This window comes from Pteronotus mesoamericanus, unplaced genomic scaffold (assembly GCF_021234165.1).
Source record: "Pteronotus mesoamericanus isolate MK-2021 breed Mesoamerican mustached bat unplaced genomic scaffold, CSHL_Meso_final contig_33, whole genome shotgun sequence".
NCBI lineage: Eukaryota > Metazoa > Chordata > Mammalia > Chiroptera > Mormoopidae > Pteronotus > Pteronotus mesoamericanus.
The window spans coordinates 14,013,106-14,026,483 of record NW_026555135.1 but is presented as its reverse complement, the minus strand read 5'-3'; the positions used below and the strand labels follow the sequence as shown (position 1 = coordinate 14,026,483).

Below are 13,378 nucleotides of genomic sequence, written 5' to 3'. Positions count from 1 at the left end.
GTTCTAATAAAAACCTTTGAAATAAATAATTTTATTAGTTTTGACCCTTTTTGTTAAAAGTTTGAAAGTGTCACAGATTCAGTAGAGTTTGGAAGAATTACTGTTTGGCATGAGGGATGGTGACAACTTAATAGACAAATTGGAAATGAAACATTTGTTTCATTTATAAATAAGATGAAAAAGTGAATACTACACTGATGGAACCCTTTCAAAGCATCTGTTCCTAAAGCCTTTCAACGTGGCTGACAGAAACCATACTAGGAATAGGGTAAGTGTATTTGTCATTTTCCTATGCTTGCTTTTATTTACATTGTTAGTATTTCGAAATCTTGATTTCTTTGCAAGTATTATTTTAAGCTGCTTGTTCATTTTGTGAGAGGTAGCTTAATGAAATCACTAAGTATACAAATATATGTACCTACAGACACATATAAAAAGGAATATGCTGTGTTCTGACCACCTCATAGGTAGCACACTGTACAAGGCAAATGAACATCTGACATTGGAACTGCGTGGAGGTGTCAGTGATGCTTTGTGTATTAAATAATAGTGGAGGTATGTTTTCAATTTTATTTCTATATTGCAAATATAAATACAAATTATAATATTTTTCCAATATTTCCATCGATCGCCTTTTCATCGAATTTTGCAAATCACGGGTTGTCAGGGTAGGACCAGTATCAACTTCTCAGTTGATAGTTTGGGCTGAAGTCTAAGTTCCTCAATGGCACAGATAGTCTTAAACAGCTCTGTGTCCCCTTGGTTACAGATGGTAGTGTTTACATTGTTTCACATTTAGTGTTTTAAATTTTTTAAACTCTTCAAATTTCAATAGCATCCTTGGCCTTTTCAGGAATCCAGTGAAGTGGGTATCATTCCCTTTATCAGGTAAAGAACTTGAGGCTCCCTAGTTGTGACTTTGCTCATGGTTACACAAATGGGTGGCAGAACAAGGGCCTAAAGGGCGAAGTCCTTTTTGCTAAACTGCATTTGTCTCATAGCCAGTGAATTACATAAAGTATTCAAATATTTGCTAAGTATCTTAATCAGGGAAACAGTGGAACAAGAGGTAAGTGATTTATTTCCCCTCTATGTGTCAAAAAGCAGTTGACAGAGTTACGATAAATAACAAGTTCTAAAATAGATGAACCTGTTTTTTTTTTAATTGGTCAGTATTACTAGGTAGAGCTAATTGAATAGTTGATAAAAAAGAATGAGAACTGGAAAAAGGGGATTTTCGTGAATACTTGGCAACCCAATGGTAATTTTGGAGAAGCAAATGGATAGTTATTGAATCCTAATAGTTTCCTAAACATAAGTGCAAGGGTTTGGATGTTCTTATTTTATGAAATTATCTATTTGCGTAATAGAAATTGGCATTAATGAATAGAAACTTATATTACCTCAATCTGTGCAAAGTGGTATTAGAGACTAATGTTTCCATAAAAGAAAACCCTTAGGGGAAAAAAATGTTAGCTACATTTCAAACTGGATAATGTAGCCAAGACTGCCATTTCTTAATTGGTAATAATGTCAAAAGTCACATAACTATTGCACAATAGCAGGAATATTGACCGATACCCTGGGAACATTTGAACCAAGAAGATAAGGGCCCCGTGTGCGCTCCTCTCGAGTGAAGGTGCTGCGCTCTGGCTTCTGGAGGGGCAGTGCCCCCTTTTCTCTGGAGTTGAAGCTGTCTCACGCGGTGGTGCTGCAGCCCTGTCCTGCCTTCTCTAAGGTAGCTTTAGGTTCTAAAATTATTTTAGATTGGGAAAACTACGGAATAATATAAACAATTTTTATTTTTTTATTATTTTATTTTATTTTTTTTTAGTTCCAGTGCCTAGTGCAGTGTTTATTACATAGCACATGCTCAATAAAAATATAAAATATGTATTTTCAAATGTTCAACATCATTTCTACCTCTCAACAATGAAAGATTCAGCTTACTATGACGTCCTTCTCTTCACAAATCTTGACAGATTAGATGAGGTTGGTTTTGGGGCAATTTCATTGGTCCTGAAAAAACTACATCATTTTCTCTCCTGGACTAAACTTTGCGATGGCTTAAACAATTTTTAAATGGAAAATAATTGCATCAATTTACTGTATCAGAAATGGTAGGAAAATGGGTAGCTTCCTCTGTACATTTGTTTGAGTTGAAACGAGTTGCAGTTTTTTTTAAGGATTATTTAAGATTACTTAGATATGTAAGGACTCTAAGTATGTAAAGAGTGTGTCTGAAGTAAGAGTTATTTACCTGGCTTTATGAATATTAAATAGGAAATCTACAGATGTAAGGACTACATTAGGAAGCTTCAAGAGATATTTTGGAACTTCTAGATCAAGCTAAATTTACTGATAGGGAAACAGGTTTGCACAGGGAAATGGGCATTTCTGAAGGAACACAAAGTCAGAATTTGGTCTCTGATATCATGGAAGCACCACACTTCTATTAATTTTAAACTTTGTACTTCTGCATTTCTCTGTTGTTGTTGAAATAGGACTTGGCATTTGTCGGTGTAACTAACTGCTTCCTAGTGCCAGTTCCCTACATGCCAAATAAACAAAAGACCTTTTCTCATGGTGCTTAGTGTGTGTGTGTGTAAACAATAACCTTGTAGGCTGCTGTGAAAATTAAATAAGTTAGTATGTATAAAATAGGACCTTTGAGGTGAAGACCATTATTGTCACCCTGATTTTATAAATGAGGAAACCTAAAGTGCAGGGAGAATAAGTAACTTGCTCAGGATCACACAGCCAGTAAGTGGCAGAGCTGGATTCAGTCTGGATCATCTTGCCTGAGACCATGTCCTTTATTCTGTGTTACATTAAAAACCCTGGACAAAAAGGGTGAAAAGACTGACCAGCCAAGTAAACGGGTACCTGAACTGTAAGGAACGGCCATTAGTGCTTCCAGAGTATTTAGGTGGCCCTTGAAGGACCTTGAGCAGCAATTTGGACCTCAGGGTTTTTTTAAAGGAAAGAATGGATGAAGCAGTGAGCCGTGTAACCTGTCGACCCATATTGAATTTATCCCTCTCCATTTAACTTGGCAAAGCCCCTTTTTTTAATGGGAAAGATAATGCCTATCATCCTGAGAAGTCATTGTGAGGCTCAAATAATACGGATGGAGGAATCCTTTGCAAATTGAGTTTTAAGCCTTTGCTGCATAGATTCTAGCTATCTCCCCTCACTGTTCTTGACAATTGAATTCTATGTTTACTTCTCTAGTTTGTTGTGAGAAGACAAAGTATATGAAGAAGTGGTGCCCGGTACTAGGAAGAATGCTTGGTTCTAGGAGTCCTTGATGATAAACTCTAGTTAGACACCTTCTTTAGGTCCCCTTTTTTGGTTCCCTGAGACTGTCATCTCTATGTTCTCTAGAATGCCTAAGATTTATGAGTAGTCTATGAGATGTTTATAAAGCATGAATGATAGGTAAATGTTAAGGTTCAATCGTTTTGTGACACTGGTGATCAGGAGTCCTTGAACAGATCTAAATGATCAGAGGACTATAGCAAAATTAGTCACCCTCTAGTGATTCCCCACCCCCTGCCCCCTCTTAAGATAACAAGCCAGCTGTCCTCTTACAGGAGAAGTTTATTTGGTCTTAGCCACCATGCTTGTAACTATGACTCAGTTGTGCCAAGCAGATGGCCAAACCACACGAGGAGAAACATGGGGCCTCTTTCTTCTACTTTGAATGCCCCTAACACTTTTGGTTATGTAGGTGAAGTCATTTCACCTGTGATCTAAAGTTTTACTTAGATGGGGAAGTTTTCTGGGCTTCTCCAAGCATGGTTAGTTTGCTGAACCACATGATGTTGTAATGAATTATTTACATATTTGTTTGCTTCATTAAATTCGAAACTTCTTAAGGACTGGGGCCTCATGAACACATATATACATGCATAACTAGCACTTTGCACAATGCCTGGGAAACATTATGTGATAATATTTGATAAATAAATGAAAGAGCCTAGCAAAATACAAAATAAGTTATATAAGTAATGATTGCTTTCAGGAAGTGTAATCATAATATCAGATGGATCCAAGTTAGCAGCCTCTGGTAACATCTGGACCATCCCTCATGGATGTCCTCTTCTAGGACTTTGTAGGCTGTGAATCTTATTCTTAGGAAATAAGAATATTTTTAAAGTGATTAATTTTAAAAAATATATATAACAATCTCCATTTGATAGTCAAGAAAAGACATCCCAGAGACTCATTTCACCTTTCATTTCCATTTTTAAGAACCATATTTCATAAAAAATGTGTATATTTGGTTTCAACTTAAGTACTATCTTGTATTTTTTTCCCCTCTTGATATATCATAGCTGTTCTTTTTTTATTGTTCTGTAGAGAGGTCAGCAAACTTTTTCTTACCAGTAGAAGTTTTAGGCTTTGTGGGCCTCATGGTTTCTGTGGCAGCTACTCATTTCTGCTGCTGCAGCACAGAAGCAGCCACAGGCAGTATAAACAGTGGCCTGGCTGTGTGCCAGTAAAACTATATTTATGAAAGCAGGTGGCTTTCCCCAGCCTTCGTTTGCTTAACTCTCTTCTAAAAAACTCACATTTATCATTAACATGTTATGTGCTATGCCTTTGAAGGATTAATTTACTTAATTATTTTTATACCTGAAAATATGGGCTATTCTTTTGTTCTTGTTTTTGTTCTGACCTTTTCTGTTACATTACAGTGGGTGTCTTCTGTGTTTAGTAGGGTTTTTTCCCATTTATTTGGATTGACAGAAGAAAGGATTTTCAGTCCTATGGAAATATTTGTCATGCATTCTTGTGTTTTGTTGGAATGGATCTTCTCTGAGTGGAAACATAAAGCCTGCCTGACTGAGCAGGATTTAGTTTCTGTCCCTTAACAACTCTGTTACCTTAGGCAGAGGCTACATATCCCCTCTGAGCTGAACCTTTATTTTCTTGCTGGCAGAAAGGGGTTTCGGTATCTGCTTCCTCATAGGTTTATTGTAAGGATTAAATGAGGTAATTTGTAAAATGCCTGGAATGTGGCATTTACTATTAAAATGTTAGTTTCTTTCCCTGCCTTTCCTACCCAGAAGTGTTTTGTTATGTAAATTTTATTTGGTGACTAACAATGCTTATCATATAGACATTTGTTTATCTTCCTTGTCCAGATTACTTTCTCAGAATGTAGGCTCTCAGGGTGAAGTTTTTGTTGCCTTTGGCAGAGGCTGATCCCGAAGGTGAAATGAAAAAGGGGGTGTCTTTACTGTGACCGGGAGGCAGGGAAGTGGACCTGAGAGTCGACCACAGATTCACTTGGCCTTTCCTTCCCTTATTTAATTGCAGTATAAAACAGAGGGCAGCAAGGTGACCAGTTACTGCCATGAGACGATGACGGGGTGGGTGCACGACGTGCTGGGCCGGAACTGGGCTTGTTTCACCGGAAGGAAGGTGGGCGCTACCTCTGAGAATAGGATCCTGAACACAGCACACTTCAGGAGTCTCCAGGACAAGTGAGTTGTCACCAATGGAAGATATATTTAGTTTTGTTTTATCATATATAGAATAATGTGTGTATGTTAATTCTTGAAAACTTGCATTTTAATTATATAAAATTTTTTTAATTTATTTTCTTTATTTTTTCAAATACATTTGTCTCTTCCATTATATAAAATTTATTTGGCTTGAAAACAAAACTTGACTGGGAAGATATATTGACTGATGTAACAGAGAGAAGAAAGCTCCCCCCCACCCCAAAGTACTGCAGTTGACTCAAAAATCATTTTATTATTGCCATGTAAAAACATGTTGCATAATATTTATAGATACATAGGTTTATGTTGCAACAAGTGTAGGCATCATAAACTTTAAACAAAGCGATTTTAATTGAAATTAAAATTCTTAGTGTTTATGTAGTGTACATCATTTGCCAGGGCTGCCACTACAAAGTACTACAGGCTTAATGGCTTAAACAACAGAAATTTAGTTTCTCACAGTTCTGGAAGCCAGAAGTCCAAGATCAAGATGTTGGCAAGTTTGCTTTCCTCTGAGGCCTCTCTCCTTGGCTTGCAAATGACCACCTTCTCTCTGTGTCCTCATATGCTTATTCCCCTGTCTGTGTCCTCATTGCCACTTCTTGTAAGAACACCATTCATACTGGATTAGAGCCTATTCACACGACCTCTTTTTACCTTAATTTCTTCTTTAAAGGCCCTATCTCTAAATACACTCACATGCTGAGGTATTGGAGGTTAGAACTTCAGCATGTGAATTTTGAGAAGATACAATTCAGGCTATTACATTCAGTTGATGTGTTTGTTACGTTAGGTGCACTTTAGGTAACTGTGAACCATACAAATAAGAGATTTCAGACTTTTATTAGTTTAAGAAGGAAAAGGAAAATAAATATGATTGGTAGCAACTTTTTCTGCTTTATTTAGTTGTGATCCACGGAAAGTATACATGAACAAATCCCTGAAAGCAGGTCACACTAGCTGGAAATGACTGCAGCAGAGACGTGGGACACATGAGTTTAAAGAGGACAAAATGTACTTGTCGGGGAAAGTGCTGACCAAGATCTAGAATAATTCATGCCCCTTGTTTTGAATCTAGTTTGTAAATTGCTTGGCTTTGCTTGACCATTGAGCAACCCATTTCCTAATAAGCTGTTCACTTTTTTAAAAAAGATTTTATTTATTTATTTTTAGAAAGAAGGGGAGGGATAGAGAAAGAGAGGGAGAGAAACATCCATGTGTGGTCGCCTCTCACATACCCTCTGTTGAGGACCTGGCCCACAACCTGGTCATGTGCCCTGACTGGGAATTGAACCTGAGACCTTTTGGTTTGCAGGCCAGCACTCAGTCCACTGAGCTGCACTAGCCAGGGCTAAGCTATTCACTTTTTACCCTACCATTTAGAATATGCTTTCTACTATTGTACTTTTTTGATATTGCAAACATTGCTTCATTTAGTGTAGAAGTTAAGCTGCTAATTGGAGTGCTCAAAATATATGTTGCCTCACCTGTAAAATGAGCATTTGGGATGAAGTTAAGCTCAAGATCTCTTTCAGCTCTTAATGATCTGTTAACCCATTTTAAGATACGTTATTTTTAATCTCACTGGATTTTTAAAAATATATACGTATATACTTATTTTTTAATCCTCACCTGAGGACATGTTTATTGATTTTAGAAACAGGGGAAGGGAGGGAGAGAAACATAGGTGTGAGAGAGAAACATCAGTCGGTTCCCTCTGATAAACACCCTGACTAGGGATCAAACCCGCAATTTAGAACCTTTTGGTTTATGGGATGATGCTTCGACCAAATAAGCCACACTGGCCAGGGGGAATATATATATATACTTCATCCATGAACTTTGTAATATGCCAATCACAAGCTAGTTTTCAACAGTTACATTCCCCGGATCATGGCTGCATAAGAGTGTTATTAACTGGAAAACAGAGAGACCAGAGACATGGCCAGAGGTAACATCATGCAGTGTATGCCACTGCAGTACAGTTGTCAAGTTCAGGGGTGGTTTGGTAAAGCTGGTTCGCTTCTGTTCTCTTTGTCAGGGATTCTCGTGTTTGCGAAAATTGGACTAACAGGTGGTGGGGCTCCATTTCCTGGTTTGAATTCTTACTGGCTTTGTCCAGAATCTCACTGGCAACTGGTTATTGTAACACCAGCCCAAACTTCTCTGCCCGCATGTGGGGATCACTGCCAACGGTAAAGGTAATACTGCAGGTTGCCATCCCCTGTGCCAAACTGGAGCTTCTTCAGGAAAGTTTTGTTTTCCGTGAGATCCAGTGCATTGAACAAACCAAACCCCTTCATTTCGGCAAGAACAAGGGTGTCGCTCATGAAGTCTGCAAGACCGACCTGGACGTGAGCACTGTAGAAAGAGTCAGAAGCCTTTAGACTCTTCAGGATGTCTCAGCTTTTAGACTCCTCAGCTTTTAGAGTCCTTGGATGGCTCAGGATGGTGGAGGGAGGTGTGTGAAAATAGAGGAAGGCCCGTCACATCACCATTTGCATTCTCTACCACAAAAGTGTCAATGATATTATCCTGAGGATAGAACCAGTGCTCTGCCTTCTTCTGGCTCATGACTGGCATGACGTGCAAAGTCTTCAGGTACCTGGTGAGGAGCCGGTGCACTGCTGGAATGCCCTTGTTTTCCAATGGTCACTGTCCAGCTGTCTTGGAAGACTAGGACAGTCAGTAGAGCTTCATGGTAGCCGCATGGTCATATTTCTACTCAGATGAAAAACTTCAGTCAGCTTCTGTGGGTTTAGGGACCAATGCTAATACCTACAAGTGTCAACAGGCTTTGGTAATACCACCACGGCACTGTAAACAGCTTGGAAAATGCCCTCCAGCTGAACCCACCCAGTTATCTAGTGGATTAGGACTGGAGCCAATTTCCTGGAGCGCAGTGTCTTGTGCACACACAGAAAATGGATCTCTACCACCTCTGTGTGTCATAGATGCAGTTTTTTGTTAGGATGGTGCTAATGAACCAACCAGTTTCCTACCTGAGACCACTCAAACCCCACAGTGCCATCGGGGGAGCCAGCCAGGCACCAGAGAACCCATAAAAGAAATTTCAAAGAGTAATCAAATCGGAACACTTTGTCATCATCTTCCACACAATTCTCAATCAGGAGGGTGTATAATTCTTATCGCATACCTTGGTCCCGCAGGTCCAAGCTGCACCAGCCGAAGCCCTGCGGTAGGCGTGGGGCTCCTGACAGATGTTGTCTTTGTCAGGCTCCACGGACCATGGGCGTTTTCTGCTTCTCCCAGTGTGGGGACAGGCTGTGTGTCCCAGAACTGGTTCCTTTACTTGCTAGCTCCCTCCACTGTTTTGAAAGTTCCTGACCCACTGAAAACAGTTCAATGTCCTGTATTTCCTGGATCCTCCCAGCTGGTAAAGAGTCCGTCCTCACAGATTGTTCCTAGGCTGGATCTGTCTCGCTGCCTTTCTCTTCTCTTCTTCTTCTTCTTTTTTTTTTTTTTGTTTCTTTTTCTTTTTTTGACTCCATTGTCTTTGGCTGGGCTCAGACCACCCTGGTTGGCAAGTTGTCCTCCTTGTTTTTGCAGTTGCTGCCGTGTTCACTGCCAGCCCTGTCCAGTCCCTCCCATCCTCTGTGGCTAAGAAAGTGCCATGACTTCACGTCCAGCTCACTCTCATTCTCCAGGAGCTGGCCTCTGTGCCTCCTTAATCTCATTGGACCTCAGACACTAAAAATAAGTGTTTAAGACCCCCCTTTGTCATTACTGTAATGCACATAGCATCGGATGTTTTGCTGGACGTTTTGATACAACGAGGGAAGCAGGCAGTTACTGATCCATGAAATAGTGAGTCTTATCAGTGGAAAATATTTCAAGATACACATTTCCAGTTTAAAAGTTACTCCTGTCTAAAGAAAGTAGATGTAATTTGTTTTTGTTGTAAAGTGTTGTGAGAAATATGATACAAGCAGTTTTATAGTCTGTTTAATAAAGGTACTTCTTTGGTTTCACTCTGCAACAAAAGGGGAAGAACTTTGGTAAAACAATAAATCATTATCAATGTTGTTGCACATTTTTCTTATAAATTTCAGTGCCGCCACATTTTTTGACTATATCAAAATGTTTTCTCTTTGAACCACTAAATTAAGAGAGGGAAAATTTCACAGTATGCTTAAGATGTTACTCAGGTTAGATATATCTTGCTTTGCATAATGGAAAGTTTATGGAAGGCTTGGGTAGTAACACTTAAACCACTGAATCTTATTTAATAATAATAATAATATGGTAAATTCTATAATTCTTAGTACCTGGCACATAAGTATAATAATACATGTTTGAAATAAATGAATAATTAACTCCCCCCAATTCTCCCCCCCACCCCACCCCCCCTCCCCGCCCCACTTTGTAAGCATGCTTTTAGCATGCTATATTTATTTACATCTAAATCCAAGCATTTAGCATCAGGTAAACCAGTGCTTTTCAAATTTTAATGTTATTGTAAGTCACCAGTTGATGGAGGAGGATCTTAGTATTACAATGCATATTCAGATGGTCTGGGTGGGCAACTTAAGAGTCTGCATTTCTAACAAATTTTCAGGTTCAAGAACCAAATTTTAGTAATAAGACTATAAATCAAATGTTCATATGGAATATTCTTTTTGAATGAGGTGATGACATGGTTTGACATGCTCTATGTACATTTTAGAGTTTGTTCTGTCCTCTTCTCTTTTCTATTACAAAGTTATAAAGGTGCATTGTAGAGATTGTGGGAGGGAGGGAAAGATGGTGATCCTGTGTCACCGCTCAGGGCTGACCATGGTTGGCATTTTAAAAATGTACTCATATCATAAATATATATTATACTTTCACATAATTAGTTAATTTTATATAAACTTCTTTGATGTCATAATGTTAGTACCCTTTCATATCACTAAATAGTCTTCTGGACACTTTTACTGAATAAACTATATTGTAAATTAAGTACCATTATTTATTCAATCAGTGCCTTATCTTAGGGCATTTGTTTAGGTCCTTTGTAATCTATCATGAATGTAAAAATATTTCATTGAACAATTTTATACATCTTACTTAAGCTGATATATATATATATATATATCTGTGTATATATGTATATATCCATATGCATGTGTGTTTGTGTGTGTATATACTTATACAACCTTAGGTAAAAGTGGGTGGTACCTTTTGGACTCACTGGTTATGTCTTTGTATATGAACCAAACCCAGATTTGCTTTGATGCCAGAAAAGCAGCTTTGTTTGAACAAAGGATATCAACACAGACTGTACTATAAACAACATTTTGTTTAAAATATGAGGAGCAATGAGGAGGATGTATTTCAAAAGCCTGATATCTAGAAAACCGAATTAAAGGAATGTTTCAGCTCAAAATTGCTTACCAGTTATTGTCGGGATGTCCGATGCTGTCACCCAAGGTTCCCTGGGATTCCTTAGGTGGCTTGATAGGGTCACCTGCTGCATGCCTCCCTGTAAGATGACTTCAGTACAGTGGAGTCTCATTAGGGTAAAGGATAGTTCAGGGATCCTTAATATTTTGTTTTTTTGTTTTCTGAAATTGGGTTTTATTTTATCTTATAATTTCCATTTATCTAAATTTTGTGTTCTGTATATGTGATGTTGCTTGTCCTATTGACTGTTTGGAAATTCAGCATTTTATGCCTCTGACTGTGGCACATTTAACATGTGGATTTTTTAATACATTTTTATTTTAGAATAAAGACTATTTTGAAGATTTGAATAAACCACTGATGTTACATTATCAAAGAAAAAAAGTGCCTTCCTGAAAAATTATGATTTGGCCCACATTCCACTTTGGCCCAGAGTATAAGAGTGCCTATTTCAGTGGAGTCTATTTATATCAATAAAGAGTGTACCTAAAGCTGTCTTACTTTTGTTGGCAGGCATTCCAATAGGCTCTACAAATATAATCACGACTTTGTGAAAACGATCAACGCTGTTCAGAAGTCTTGGACTGCAACCACATACATGGAATATGAGACTCTTACCCTGAGAGAGATGATTAGGAGAGGCGGCGGCCACAGCCAGAGACTCCCCAGGTAATGAAGCACATCTCTTTGCCACTGATAGAGACATTTGTGTTGAATGCCATCCTCCCTTCCAATCAGCATCTCTCCCTGGATAGCCTGCCATTTTACTGGTCTTCTTAACATAAATTTTTTCTGTTATCTTTTTTCCTCACAATCTTCCTCTCCTATTCAGACATACGCTAATGCTCTCCAAGTCCTATTTATGGGTTTTGCTTTCTCAGCATCTGACGCTTCCATGACTCCCTTTCCATTTTCTGAATGCTGGCTTAGTTAGGGCTTTGTCATCTCTTCCCTGCATTATGGATTAGCTTCCTGCTTCCTCTCTCTTTGGGCTCCTTCCTTCTCTGTCCCCATTCTTAACCATTCTAAAAAATATTGTCAGTTTCACCTTTCTATATTCAGCTATTTTTGTGTTACTACCTATTGTATAATAAGTAACTTCGTAACCAAAACCACCTATATTTGACTATAACTGTATTTATTACTGTGACCTGCTTTCAAACATATGACATAAAATTACTAGAAATTTTCCTTTCACATAACCTCCATCCATGCCATTTCCTTTGCCTCAGACACCCCCCAATTTGCCTCTAGTAACTGTCAAATAGCAGTAAAAATCTCAAAAATCCTCTCTCTGTTTTAAGGTCCAAAAAAAAAAATGTTTCTTATTTATCGATATACCTCTACTACCCTCAGCCAGAAGTAACATTTCCTATCTTTAGCTTATATACCCCATGATGTATTCTTACTTTAGGAAATTAGGTCATAATACTTTTAATTTATATAGTCAGGAATTTGGTAGATTTTTAAAAATTCTTTCAAAACCATAGCTAGATTTAGCAGAGTGGATAAGAGCTTCACATTTGTAAAGTAGCCAAGAATATGTCTCTGATGCCATACTCTGCTTCAGGAGAGGGAAATTTCTCTAACTGAAACGAATAGGGAGCTAATGGGAGTCAATAAATTGTATAGGCAGGTATTTTCCCTTAGTACGTCACATTTTCCAAATTTCTGAGAATACACAGATGATTTTCTTAATATAAATGGGATCTATGGTTCAGATTGTATTGTTTGAACAGGCCACTGATTAATTAATTGGTAACTGAAATGCATTCTAACTTTTTATGTGCAGACTAATAATCCTAATGCTCTGGTATTTTTCAGCTACGAGGTTGTTTGGAGATTTTTCCTATTAAATTGATAGCACTTTCTCACGGTTCTACCCCTTTTTCAAAAAGAATATACAATTCTCAATATTGTATACAATATTGTATTGCACACATTTCTCAAGGTGTGTTCTACAGAATTTCTAGTCCGTGAGATGCTCTTACGTTCAGAATTGGGGAATTCTGCCTGCCGCATCCCTTCTTAGATTCATAAAGTGAAGGGGGAGAAGGGCTCCTGCCTGAAAGATTTGAGCAGACACAACTGCTTTGCCACATATCAGGTACCAAGTATCTGAGGAACTCTTTTAAACTATTTTTTTAAATATTTTATTTATTTATTTTTAGAGAGAGGGTAAGGGAGGGAGAAAGAAAGGGAGAAACATCCATGTGAGGAACATCGACCAGTTGCTTCCTGCACGCACCCCAACCAAGGACCAAACTCGAAATCCAGGCACGGGCCCTGACTGGGAACTGGCAACCCTCCGTTTTGCAGGATGAGGCCCAACCAACTGAGCCACACCAGCCAGGGCTATCCAAGGAACTCTTGTGCTTGACTCTTCTCTCCCTCCACCCAGCCACCTTTGTGCTGCGAAAGGACTAGCTTTATGATGGGCCGCTTTTGAGGCTAAG

At 38.5% G+C, this 13,378-nt stretch overlaps 1 protein-coding gene across 1 annotated transcript in view; it reads left to right on the top strand.

Moving 5' to 3' along the window:
* The window catches only part of CTSC (cathepsin C), a 39,068-nt gene that overhangs the window by 12,359 nt on the left and 13,331 nt on the right, over window positions 1-13,378 (top strand). Inside the window, exons 3-4 of the mRNA XM_054576406.1 lie at window positions 5,329-5,495; window positions 11,436-11,591. Of these exons, the coding sequence (XP_054432381.1) occupies window positions 5,329-5,495; window positions 11,436-11,591 (323 nt within the window). The remainder of the gene's footprint in view (window positions 1-5,328; window positions 5,496-11,435; window positions 11,592-13,378) is intronic.